The 13,443-nt window shown below is 38.1% G+C and overlaps 1 protein-coding gene across 1 annotated transcript; it reads right to left on the reverse strand.

Moving 5' to 3' along the window:
* Window positions 1–794: 794 nt before the first annotated feature.
* LOC106903218 (uncharacterized) lies at window positions 795–12,187 on the reverse strand. The gene is made up of 6 exons (XM_014966857.2): window positions 11,807–12,187; window positions 11,251–11,408; window positions 11,079–11,108; window positions 8,564–8,706; window positions 1,865–1,936; window positions 795–1,423 (listed from the first exon to the last, which is right to left on the reverse strand). Exons 2-6 carry the CDS (start codon window positions 11,369–11,371, stop codon window positions 1,406–1,408), a joined length of 384 nt encoding a protein of 127 aa, XP_014822343.1. The 5' UTR covers window positions 11,372–11,408; window positions 11,807–12,187; the 3' UTR covers window positions 795–1,405.
* Between the last annotated feature and the right edge of the window lie 1,256 nt (window positions 12,188–13,443).

The raw sequence follows: 13,443 nt of genomic DNA on the forward strand, positions 1-13,443 counted from the left end.
CTCACTGTGCTTGTTAACAAGATAATTTTGCTTCCCTGTTCAGTTTTATTTGTTTCCGTTCAAGTTTATTTACCCTTTGAAATATTACTCTGATTGGAGATCTAGTTGAATTTAAACACATATAATGTAAACCATACCTGATTTATGAGATTCAACAAGCCACTGACTTAATAGACCATTTTCTCTTGTTATTCCTATTCTGAAGTGCAGCTAAGTGACATGAATCACCTGTGCCATGTCGTATTTATTCTCAAGAAAGATTGAGTCAGAGATTACTCATCAAAATGTCCAAAACGATCTGACCTAGTTATGCTAATTATTTTATTAGACTTAAACTTTTTTTTTTTTTTGCTTAAAACATTAAATGCGAGATTGTATCCCTATAAATGTTCCATTCTAACATTATGCTACTACAACAAAACATGCATTTATTTAAGGCTTTTTGCAAATATTTTCCAGATGTGCCAGTAAATAAAGGGGGCGCTGTAACTCTAGTTTAACAGTTAAAGCACTGTGAGTATTTTGTAACAATCTACATTATATTCATTTACATTAAATATGATTTTTTGTTTTACCTCAAACTTAATGTAAAACATATATTTAAAACTCTCATGAATTTTATATAAGAACCTGTTGTTTGACAACCATTTGATATCAAATTGTTACTAAGTCTGTTTTCATTTAGGAAATCAGGAGTTGAAACAGAAATGTGATTCACAAACACAAGTTTGTTTTGGAAAATACATAATTTGGCACACTGACTCGATCACACAGGACTTCCAAGGGCGTAATCCCACACTTTACGTATTTTATTCAACATTTGAATCCAAATAAATCCATGATACAGCGGTGAAGCTGAATATTACTTTTACATGCTATAAAATACAACATGAATGCACAAACAGCCCAGTACTTTATAGTCCGTTGCAAAAAACAGTGACAAAATACACAACAAAATAGAGAATATCAGTATGCATCCATCTCAAACAGATATGTGTAAATTGTTCCTTTATATAGAGACACTTAGGTGTTTACTTCCATGTTTGTGTTACGGACGCAGCCAACCAGCTGACGGTGGACAGACACACACACACACACATACTCTGGGATCAGGTGGCCTTCTCAGTGGGAGGGAGTCACTGTAAACGACAGCTGGTCACAGAACACACACACACACACCTGAGCCGCCGCCCGGGACGCAGGACGCGCCAGCACACTTGCGCAACATCACTCTGTCTCCCTACAAGAACATTTACCGCAAAGACACACAGAACGGCACGCACAGAAACGCACAGACGCCGAGCACAGACTCCATGACGGACCAGAGACGAGGCACGACGGGACTTGGCAGAGCGACATGGAATGTTTGGGTCATTTTGCTTCGACTGCGAAGCCGCCGAGCCGCTCAGTCGTCCGAGTCCTCCTGGGGCGGAGAGAAAAGGACAGGTTTTGCTGCTGCGTAGGCAAATGTGATACGATCCCCCTACTCCATTATGATGTTGCATCTCAGTCACTGGAGCTGGTCTATAAACACCCCACCCAGTCATATGATTTATTAATGACCTCTGACTGCTGTCACACAGGGCTGAAAGTCAGTCTGTGGCCTTGACATGAGAACGTCTCGGACATATTTATTTTCTTTATATGTAGGATCTTAAACGCCTTTCTGAGACAATCCTGATCAACGGTGTGAAATATAATTAGCTTCCACAAGTAACTGTAGGGTGAAACTTTTGATTAATTAAAATAATTGTCATCACCTTTATATTCTTGCAAGCTCTCAAGCAGCCCTTATGAACCCCATCATACAGGTATCTACTAGTTTCTTTGTATTGTGCGTAGAAAGCAGTTTGGAAATCTTTACCTCTGTAGGTTCAGTGGAGTCGGTATCGACCGGTGATTCCACTGCATCTGGTACTGCTGAGACATCCTCACCCTGCAGGAAAAAATAGAAATACATTTCACTTCCAAATTTTATACCTTGTCTCTTTCAGACATCTCGTGAAGATAACGTTGTACGGGACATCAATAGTGTTACTGTACTGAGGGAAGCCCACATGTTTAGCCTCAAGCCTTTCTTTAGCTAAGCTAACTCATGTGTTGTGTTGTGTGGTTGGAGAGTAGGCTATTATTTTTAAGTCAATCCGAGACACTTGACTATACGGTTCCTTGCAAGTGTATTTAATTGTGGTAAAGCAGACCGAAGTCATCCATAACTGCGAATTATAAGGAAAATACTGCAATTTTTTATAGCAAACAATCTAACTGGTAATGTTAATTTGCAGTCAGATTGTTTTCTATAAAAAATTGCAAACAACCAGAACGACCTTTCTTCATGTCTGTCTGCACATCACAGACGGACATTTTTGCACATTCTTGTTTGCAAACTACTTCAAGCTCAGTTAAATTGAATAAGGAGCATCTGTGAACATTAATTTTGAACTGTAGACATACATTTGATTAGATTTATGTCTGGCCTTTTACTGGGACGTTCTAGCAAAAATAATTAGCTTTGATCTGTATCTTTCAGGTCATTTTGCTGTCAGGAGGTGAAACTTTTTCTCAGTCTGAAGTCTTTTTCAGCCTTTACTCCCAGGTCTTCCTATCAACTCAAACCAGCTTCCTATTCCCAGGGCAGGAAAAGTATCCCCACAGCATCATGCTGCTACTGCGATGTTTAAAGGTGACGATTGCGTGTCCAGACAGTAGAGTCGGTTTATAATTAGGTACGTTTAGGTGGATGGCAGCTATGTCTCGGCAGTCTGTAGTTTTGTTGAAACTGATGCATACACTTTAATTTTAATTTTCAAATGTTTTTCAAATAATTGAGATCTGTGAGATGTTCAAACTACAGAGAATTGTTTCATAAAGACTAACCCCGCTTTAAAGTCCTCTACAACTTTCTCCCTGACCATCATAATGCTGTTAGTTCACTAATGTTCTCTACCAAACGTCTGAGGTCTTCAAAGAAGAGCTGTGTTCATGCTAATATTAACTTGCACGCGAACTGAATCTATTCCACTGAAGGTTATTCTACATTCTGAGATCACTTTGCTCCCAAAATACAAGTTGACTTTGGAAATGCATCAAAAGCTGACATCTAAATCTAGAGAAGAAAAAAATCAGTTTAATCTTAAATGAAAGAAATAAATTCCACTGGACTCTCTGTTTGTTTCAGGATAAATGTACATCACAGCAGTCACTATGGCAGGAGGCTGCTAAAAAATAACGCGGTTTAAAACACCAATGAAACATGGACGTCTCTCCCGTCTCGATTACACCGTGTGACTGAGCTGACCTTGATTAGGGGTGATCACTGTGTGCTGATGAGTGCTTGTGGATGTGTGGGGCTACCAGATGGAGAATATAGCCTTTAGGACGTCTTTGCACCTTCTACTCCTCCTGTTGCATTTCAAACAAGCCATCAAGCCTGTGTTTTTCAGGAAAAGTGCCCTCCTCCTACTGACTAAAGTAAACATTCAGGCAAATTTAGCCTTAATTATCTCTGCAACACTAATTTACCAAAGCAAACAACTGAGAATGATATGTGTTAAGAAATCTAAATCAAATTGAAACCATTTTCTGATTTCTACTTTTTCTGTTGCTTCACATCCACTTTCGTCCTTTATCTATGCATTTCTGGGTACTTCTACCTTTCCAGCCGTGCTGAATCAGGGTGAGTCACCAGCAGATGATGAATTGGTGAAACAATCGGAAGAGAAGATTAATCTGGACAAAGCATCACAGTGTCGACTGTTTGCTCTTCTGTGGGCAAGTCTTTATCTGTCTGAGTGTCTCAGGAGAGTGGTGGAGGGACTTTTTCCACCTGGCATTAATTTTTAAATAGAATCAATATTAATGATGCTTAATGACTCTGAGTCGCCTGGGAGCTCCTGTTAAATGAGGACAATCTGGTGCCATCTGCATGCCAGTCTCTTGTTGAAAAGAATGTAGATTTTAACTTCTCCAATCTGCAAGTTTCTTCTTGTCAGATCAGTCAGTTGCGTTTACATCCCTCTGTTGGTCTGTCCTCTCTTCTTAAGATTCTACTTAATTATGCTACACTTTCTTTTCACTTTGTTTAAACTAATACAACTAATTTCTTGTAAAAGGGATGTAAAAGGAGATCATTTTAATTAGTTGAAGATGGATTGAAAAAAAAAAAAAAAAAACACTTTTTTTTTTCCAAATCTTTAGTATCTTATCTCTTCGTGGGGCACAGGTTTGTTTACTGCAACCTGTAAAGGCACAATTAAGGAAATGTAAGTGCATGGCGTTCAGAAGTGACACGATTTGCTTTCACGAATTCCCCCGTGCCTCGGTGCTAATTAAGGAACGGAAGATTTAGCATCACAACAAACACTGAAAAATGTGTTTGTGTTCCCTGGGAAGCTTGTTGTTCCCTGCTACTCAAAAGCAGGTGGGTAATTACAGCCGAATTTAGTTGGCATGTTCATTTTAGCACCTCATTAATAGGAGTGGGATATGTAAATGCAATAGGTTTAAATGAAATATTACAAACTCCTCTCCTTGCTATCAGTATCTACATTTCGGAGTGCGGAACCTGATTTTGTTGTTGTTGGCGTTTCATTCAAACTAAATAAAACGCAAACGCAATGTCTCGCGAGGTCCGACAAAGCTCATTAATCCGAACTACAAAAAGATAAAGACATCTTCACGTTGTGCAAAAAGACACAAACAGTAGTTGCACAGACCAATCAGCAGTACTGCAAATAAACTAGATGACTTCAAGGATCATCTATGACATCATATTATTAATATACGAAATCTTAAATAATCTTTGTAACAGTAAAACAAATACCCAAAAAACAACACTCTTTGCTGGGATACAAAGAAAGAGAAGAGTCATGGTTTTATGTTGGAAACTAGTGAGGAAGAGATCTCACATTATTTTATTATTTTGCTGCACCCTTCAGTTAGCCTTGCTGAAAATGAAACATTAATGGATAAGCTACAGAAGCATTGCTGACTTCTCTGAGCCTGAGCTAATTAAGACTGGAGCGGATTGAAGTTGAAAGCTATTCTGTGGTTGCATGGATTCACAAGAAAGACCACAGGAGTCGTTCTGTGCAAGGCCAGTTATCACACTTGATATGCGAGGAGATGGCAACATGAGCAACAAGCAGCTGAAACACACAAAATTTATACATAAAAATGAAGATTCTGTTAAGGAATTATATATAAAATTGCTTCATAAACATAAATTGAGCTCAAGAGTTCAGATACAAATACGTATATAATAAAAATAAATAAATAAATAAATAAATAAAAATTAACCACAATCTCAAAACTAAAACACACCATTTTTTAAATCTTGTTTATATTTCTGACAATTGACAACAAAACAGATTTATTGTAATGAGTTTATTATTATAATCATTATTCATTTCTTAACTTGTGCCTTTAGAAACTCAGAGTTTTTCTCTACATCGAGCGCTGTAGTGGATGTAGCTAACCAGTTAGCTAGAATTTAGCTAACTGGTTAGCTAAATTCTAGCTAACTGGTTAGCTAAATTCTTAGTACATATAATTAAATAGCTATGAAGCCTTAACATTTTGACAATATATCTATTCTTTTTGTAATTTTTCTGAAAATGTTAATTCTATAAAATACATAATGTTGCGTATTTAGTGGTCTTCTGAAGAATTTCAAACATAAACCATACAAATAAAAGGGCCTTTTGAAGACATGACAGGAGCATCATTTTTCATGTTTGACTTCAGTCTGAACAGCAAATTGTTTGCTCCGATAAACAGCTCTGGCCTCCTCCTCCCGCTTTGGCAGACGAAGGCCAGACTGACTGATGGAGAATGCCGGGTTGCTACCAGTATGTAACAGCTTTCATTTCAGGTGAGAAAGACATGCAGCCGATATGAAAAATGATGACAAATGACTCAAGGTCAGTGCGCCATTTTAACGCAGTGAGGACTTAGTTTGGAGCTTCAATGTGAAATGGAGGAATACTCTGCGCTGCTGCCTCTGGGTGTGTCTAAATAAACGTCTTTATCTGCACACAGAGCTCAGTAGTGGAAGCTTCTCATATTTTGGTATCTACAGATAACAAAACATCTGCACTTTAAAAAAAAACAAAAAAAAACAATAAGTCGCTCTCATAGGCCTCTTTTAATTGCAAGTACCAATATAGAATGCTACTTGTGCAATCAGCTCTTTATGATAGTTCCTCAATACTGAATATTCCACAGCCAATTGCAGGGCCAAAACAGAAACTTGACAAACTGGTAGGCTATGTAAAGTCATATAGCAATAACTTCATACCAGCAGCTACACCAAGGCTTTCATCACCAAGCCCAGTGCAAAGTGTTGGGTGCAGTGGTGTCAAGCATGTCGCCACTGAACTCCAGAACCATGAATACCAAACTATCCTTCTCTGTCTTGAAATCCCATATAAGAGTCTCTGTCTGGTAGTTGCGAGGAGAACTGCACGTTCCTTACTGCATTGTGTCAAGTGTACTATTTGACACAGATGGGACCTGTTTTTCAGGAGTTTGGCAGGGGCCCCTAGTTCTACTGAAAGGAGCTTCTAATGCTTCTGCATACTAAGTAAGGCCCAGTGCTCTGTGAGAACATTTTAGAGAGGGCCCTTTTTGGGTTCAACGTGACTGCGTGCACACAGCAATGTGCAACACGGACATCAGGTAAGACCCCTCAAAATATAACACTTCCTATACAAACCCCAACAAAAACCAATCTCAGCTTCCAATAACTTATCTGCTTTCAGCCTACCATGTATAAAGTTCCAGGTGGATAAAGTAATGAAACATCTGATGTCCAGCGCAGATATTTGGAATCTAAATAGACATGCAAAGCCTTTACTTGACTTCCAGGTCTGGGAAGCTAATACAGATTTTTTTTAACTTGCTGTGCATTAGTTTCCATTATTTATGAAAGACAGACATGACAAATGGACAGAGATAAGCTAAGCTCTTAGCTCTTATTTATTGCCATCACATTAGATACTAAATAATCTACTTTTGGACCAGATTTAATAAGTAAGTACTTTAGTTTTGTCTATAATAGAGCTGTTTTTCAAAGTAAAAGATCAGGACTGTCCTGCTATTTTATTTTTTAAAGCTTGACAATTAAAATACACAATTCTGCATTAAGTGAAGGCTTAAGTAATAAAGACACACCTTGACTAATTGCCACAACAAAATATGCAACAGATGATAAGAACAGAAGAGCTTAAGATGTTCACATCTTGGAAGAGATTTGCTTCTGCAAACCTCTGACATTTTCATGAATCAATTAATCACCCATCTAAATTAACGTGTGACCAAAACCATCCATCACTTCAACCTCACTTACTACGTAATTGACATGTTGCTTTCTCTAAATGTAATTTATCCCAATGATGTTTACTTTTTAAGGTATTTTTCATGTAAAGCACTTTAAGACAGTAAGAATAAATTTGCTGAATGAAAATTTTGGTTATAAAAAAGCCTTTTAATTTTCCCCAGTGTGCATCTGTTCTGCATTTGTATACAAAGACATACATTTAATAAATAAACCTACAGACCTGGTACTGTACCATAATGTAATGTTCAGGTAATCAAGCTGCGGAGGAATTTTTTGACACATCAGAAACAGCTGACATACTGTTTCTATTGCACATATGCATACCAATGGCATTTAACGTCAGGCTAAGCTATGTCAGCACTCTGTATTCATGAAGATTCACTCACCTCTGCATTCCAAATGCTTGAAGTGATTCCAACTGTAGACAATCCAAATTTTCTGATTATTTTAGCTAATAATTATTTCAATACTTGGGAGAACTTATAGATTATGTGTTGAACTTATAGACTATCTGTTTTGGAAAAAAAAGAAGATAAGTAGCACTGTAGGTTTTACAACCCAATCCTAATAAGCACCCCCCTTACACAACGTGCATAGAAACAACATACATCCTTAAGAAATGTGAAGAGTTTATGGTTCCCAAACATCCCCTTAATTTCTTCCCAATTTGACTCAAGTAAAATGTGTCAATGCACATTCCAAGATTAAGAAACAGTGTAACAGCAGATGTAATTTCCCTATGGGGTCATAGATCTGAGAGGCATGTGGCATAAAATCTGTTACCTTTAATATTATGTAGCAGAGTGAGGAAATGCAGGTGATGATCAAATTAGAGATGCAGCCAAAACCTCTGATAACTAAAAAAAAAATTAGTCATTAACATTATCTGACTCTTATGCAAGAATAAAGTCATGTCTATCTGTAAAAATTGTAATTTTGACAAAAAACTTTTAAAAAAATTGTTTCTGTCTTCTTTTTTCAGAAAAAGTTAAGAGATAAAAACTTCTTCATGAAAATATAGAGATGAATCAGTGTTACTATAAATTGTGATTTTTTTTGTATACTTTGATAAGTAATTATAGTGCTTTATAAAAGCTGAAGGTTAAAATCTCATAAAATGGAACCATACTGAGGGTCTGCTGCTTTGTAAAATACAAAAAAAAAAAAGCTTCACCAAAAATTGTCACTTACTATTCGACACAAGATTAAAAGCCTCTTTCTTACTTGTTTGGCTGGATCCTTCTTGACCAATCCAGTGGCAGCGGCGATGTTGCCCGCTCCTTCCACAGTTTTCTGGGCCACAGCCGTAACCCCGGTAACCACAGCTCCGCCCACATGAGACACTCCAGACACAGTTTTTTCAGCGACTGCAGGGACAAAAGGAAGGAGAAAGGAAAAGAAGAACAGAGGGGAGGCTGTATTATCACAGTCTTAACACCGAAGAGGATTACAAACAGAAACATGAAACAAATCCCACAATTTACTCTAAAGTTTTTTTAAGCAATCTGAGAAGCAGAGTCATACTGATAGAAACAACTGTAATATATCACCGTTAGCTTGTCTTTCTAAAAATGATGTTTCAAGTCGAGTAATTTATTAATGATATTTTGCTGTGTTGCAAACAGATAAAAAAATAAAAAAAGTGTGTGTGTAATTCAATCAGCTAACCTAATTGAGGAAGAGCCTCGGGTGAGTTCTGTTCAGAGAGACAGGGAAGGCAAACAAATTTATCCCCATGGTGGACTAATCATCTTTGACGGACGGTTGCAATCGAAATGGAGGCAACAGGTGAACTCATAAGGCTTTCGCTGATCAACCCGCACAGCATCATTAATCAAGACCAGGAGGCTCACAGGGCGTAATCACAGCCTGCACGAACCTCTCCAAAGCAGATTATCAGATCATCTAATGCAGATCGCTGACAAGACATTATGTCATAGTGCATTTACTTCACCTGCTTAGTGTAAGAAACAAAAAGAGAAACTATCTGCCAGGTTCCCTACAGCACAATCAGTTAAGGTAGGCCTGGCTCTGCTTGTTCTCCACTTATTCTGAATGAGAAGTAGCAAAGCAAGGCCTGCAGGGAGTCATTCAGGTGTAGTGGTGAATAAAGCAGTGGAAATGTTACACTTACTCCACCCACAGAGATGCTATATATCTGTCCTGTTAACCGCCTGAGGATTCGGTGAGGTAATCTCATTTATTTTGCTTTTTGATCATGTAAAAGAGCTGCTGAGTTAAAACTACTCCTTTGTTTATGAAATTAGGCCTGGATTGGTATGAAATTCTCAAACCATGGCAATCTTGTGTAAAAACAGCAAATACAACAACAAAAAAACACAGTACGGTTTCATGCGTTATACGATTCAACTGGCTCAATTTCAAACAGATAAGGCACAATTACTCCTTTTTCTGTTAAAATTATATTACATATTAATCATTGTAGTCAGGACTTGAGTAACTATGCTACTTCTATCCATTAGTTTTGTCCAATTGTTTTTTTTGTTGTTGTTTTTTTTGTCTGATGTTTTATGCTGAACCTAGATGTCGTGTTTTCATTATGTGTAAGCGAGAAACCATCACAATTAACGGAAATAACGGCTTCAAAACATCAGTCCTGTTGGTTCTTTGAATATCAGGTTTCACCAACTATTTTCCAATAATTACATATTGTTAACTATGTAAAAATCCAACAGCTTAAAACATCTTACACAGATATGGAATAAAATTTTTGTCTCTGGACACTTGTCAAATACTGTGTGCATTAAAAGTCAAAAACACAACACAAACAAACAAAAAGAAACAACAACTCCTAAAAACATCTAAATAACATCTAAAACTTCCTTTGATTATAATGCTATCTTTGGCATTAATTCATTGAATTAGTGTGAATACTTTTATACAACCATTTTGCTTTCTTTCATGTGGGGGCAGGAAATACTTAAAAGCATTATTTTTCTGTAAGCTGACTGGCAGTGTGCAGCAACAGGTGGGGAAAGGGCAAAACTGGTTCACTTTGTGTTTCAAAAAAATCTGATAAAAATCTGGACACCTTGTCACCTTTCATGATGTCAATAAAGAACATTTTACTTATAATGCCTGACTGACAATAAGTCACAGCCATTTTTACGCCATAACCTTTTAAAATATTTGTATACCTTCATACCTGTCAGGTAAGATTATGGCAAGTGCTTACCATAGCAGAATGCTTGGTTTTAGGTGCCCAAAAAAAAAAAACACAAGTGTTTTAATTTGTTAGATTTTCCCCACGGATAACCAATAGGCAACTGTTTTAAAACCAAAGTGTTATAACCCTACATCCAACCTAACAGTTGGACCCAACATCTTGTCAGATGAAATAAGGAACAATCTTTTAACTCATGCGTTGCACATGCTTGTATGCTTTTGCTGTGTTTTGGTGGTAAAGTTACATTGCTCCAAGCAGGCCTGGTATAGTTACTGTTAATGTTATGGATAATTTTTTGAGCTGATGATCACATTTCTAGAAATGATATGCTGGTTTTGTGGAAAAACCTTTCAGAAAGGATAAGCACAAAGATCATGTTATAAAATTGTAAGGTGGACAAGGCCTGCATATGTAGGTAACTATCAATCTATTATATTCATGTGTAAAAAAGTAATAAAAAAAACTTTTCTGGATAAAATCATCCTTGGTCATAAATAATCAAATTTAAACAAGAACTTTGGTAAGAAGTCATTGGAATTAATAGAAAGTTACCTGTGGAGACTCCATCCTTTGTTTTAGTACCTGAAAGACATATGAGTGCCAAATATTTACAAGTATGACAATCGAAATGATAATACAAATGTGGATTTTTTAAATTTATTTTTAAATTGTGGTGACTACAGTCACTTCCTGAGCATAAATGAGATGAATTCCCGGAACCCACCAACATACATAACCCCATCCTTCGTCATCTCAGCCGCTCCAGTCACTCCCTGCTTGGTTTTCTCCGCCGCTGCCACGACCCCATCCTTGGCTTTGGAGAAACCCTTCATCAGCGCGTCCATGGCGGCTCGGTTCGGCTCCCAGATTACACGCACCCAACTGCAAAGCAGGTCCAGTCAGACGGATGAATTGAATTAGTCGCTGTTAAAACACAGAAATGATGCCACCGCCCCGCGTTTTTTCTTTTCTTTCTTCCCCCCTCCCTTCTTTTTCTTCCTCTGACTGGTTTATTGTACAGGCTGGAATATCTGTGCTGCCCAATGCGAGCAGCTTTGGAGCAAATCCCACCTGTAGGAATTACAGCCTGTGAATGGCAGCAATGAAGGGCTTTACTATTAATACAAAGGATAGTAAAGGAGGAAATGGAACTGATAGGCGCACATATGATCATATTACTGCTACGATAAAGATTCTTTTTGTACGAAAAATAAGAGAGAGAAAGAGAGAGAGAGAGAGAGAGAGAGAGAGAGAGAGAGAGAGAGAAGTGCTTTACGCACCTGTTTGCTTCAACTTCCTTTCAGCACACAATGTGACGGGTCTTCCCGGATGGCAGCGGAGTATCCCCCCCAAAGAGTAACACCGGCTTTACAGACTCCAAACTTCAGCTGCTCTCAACAGACGACGGTGTGTAGTGTCCTCCACTCGGACGGACAGAGAGGACTCTCCACGGGTCCGTTTGACAGACGCCTCCCACGCCACAGAGACGGAGAAGGAGCGATTGATCACTCTCCCTCACGCACACATAACACGCTCCCTCACATGGATTACGTAGCCGTTTCTATACGTGGGTTGTCCACAGTGAGTAGGAGCAGCAGCAGCCTCTTTAATGTCATCTGCGGCTCAACTACCAATTAGGTGGCAGAGTAATTACTCAAAACAACCGGGCTCAGCTATTCTCTCTTCCCACATGTGACCAAGATGTTAACGGCAGCTGCATGTAGCAGGTTGATGGAGGCGATTTTCATCGGTTCGTCAGCAAATTTGCTTACAACATAACCGGAAACTTCTGCAGGATACCAGGAAGGCAAATAACATCAGTTTTACTAGTTTTGGGGTGAATCGTTTAACAACAAATGTAACAAAGTAGCTTATAATCGATGCTGTAAGTTAGACACACATCAGCAAACAACAAATCTATTTAAACGTGTTTTATTAGTGGAATTTAAAATAGCTCATCATTCCAATTTCACGTGTCACCTTTATGAGAACTTAATGCCTTAGGAGAAAAATGAATTTGAATATTTACTCGCGTCTAAAATTACTTGCAGGCAATTCAGAAACAAGTTTCAAAATATGCACAAAACCCTTTGCATGTTAGTTTTGGACAGACAAATGTTGACTGAACTTTTAACCTCCTTCCAACCCTAATTCAAGCCCTCCTTCGAAACCTTATTTGAACTCTCCTTCCATCGCTCTTTCTAACCCTAATTTCAAACTAAATTCCAACCCTAATTAAAATCCTCCCCCCAGCCCTCCTTCCAAAAATGATTAATTTCACTATGCTATAAAGAACCATAGCATGGAAAGTTTAATGGACTTCTTATAGATCGTATGACCACCAACGTGCATGTGTGGACTAATTTTCTTCATCATCCTCACCTCACAAAGACCAGAAACTAGCACATTCTGGCAACCTATAGCTCAGCCATTTTCTTTATAGTTGCCCCCTAATTATAGCTCAAATGAGCTGACTTGAAAGTTGTTTAGCAGTGTTTAGGAGAATTAAAAGATGTTGACAAAGGGAGCACAAAGAGGCTTGCTCTTTGTTTTATTCTTTGTGAGTGACCGTCTTCAGTGAGTCACTGCAAATACCACGAGTCATAGTGCTAATATCTTTTTCTTTTTTTTTCTAAAAAGCTGTCTTTTATTGAGAGCAGCTTTAAAAAAGGCACTGCCCTACTTTGTTCATCTTTAATGTAGTTTGAAGTATTGACCTGAATGAGAAAATCTTCTGCTTCCTTTACAACAGGAGACCTGCACTCTGAGGAGAACAAAGACGCATGAAGACATTCATGACTTCACCACTTTTCCTGAAGTATACTTGTGTTTCTAATCAGACATTGTTCCCTTTCTTTCTTTGTTGTATGCTCAGAGGGTGTGTGTGTGTGTGTGTGCGTGCGTGTGCGTGTACCTG

The sequence above is a fragment of the Poecilia mexicana genome, unplaced genomic scaffold (assembly GCF_051168715.1).
Source record: "Poecilia mexicana isolate PSO_F unplaced genomic scaffold, ASM5116871v1 scaffold_12, whole genome shotgun sequence".
Lineage (NCBI taxonomy): Eukaryota > Metazoa > Chordata > Actinopteri > Cyprinodontiformes > Poeciliidae > Poecilia > Poecilia mexicana.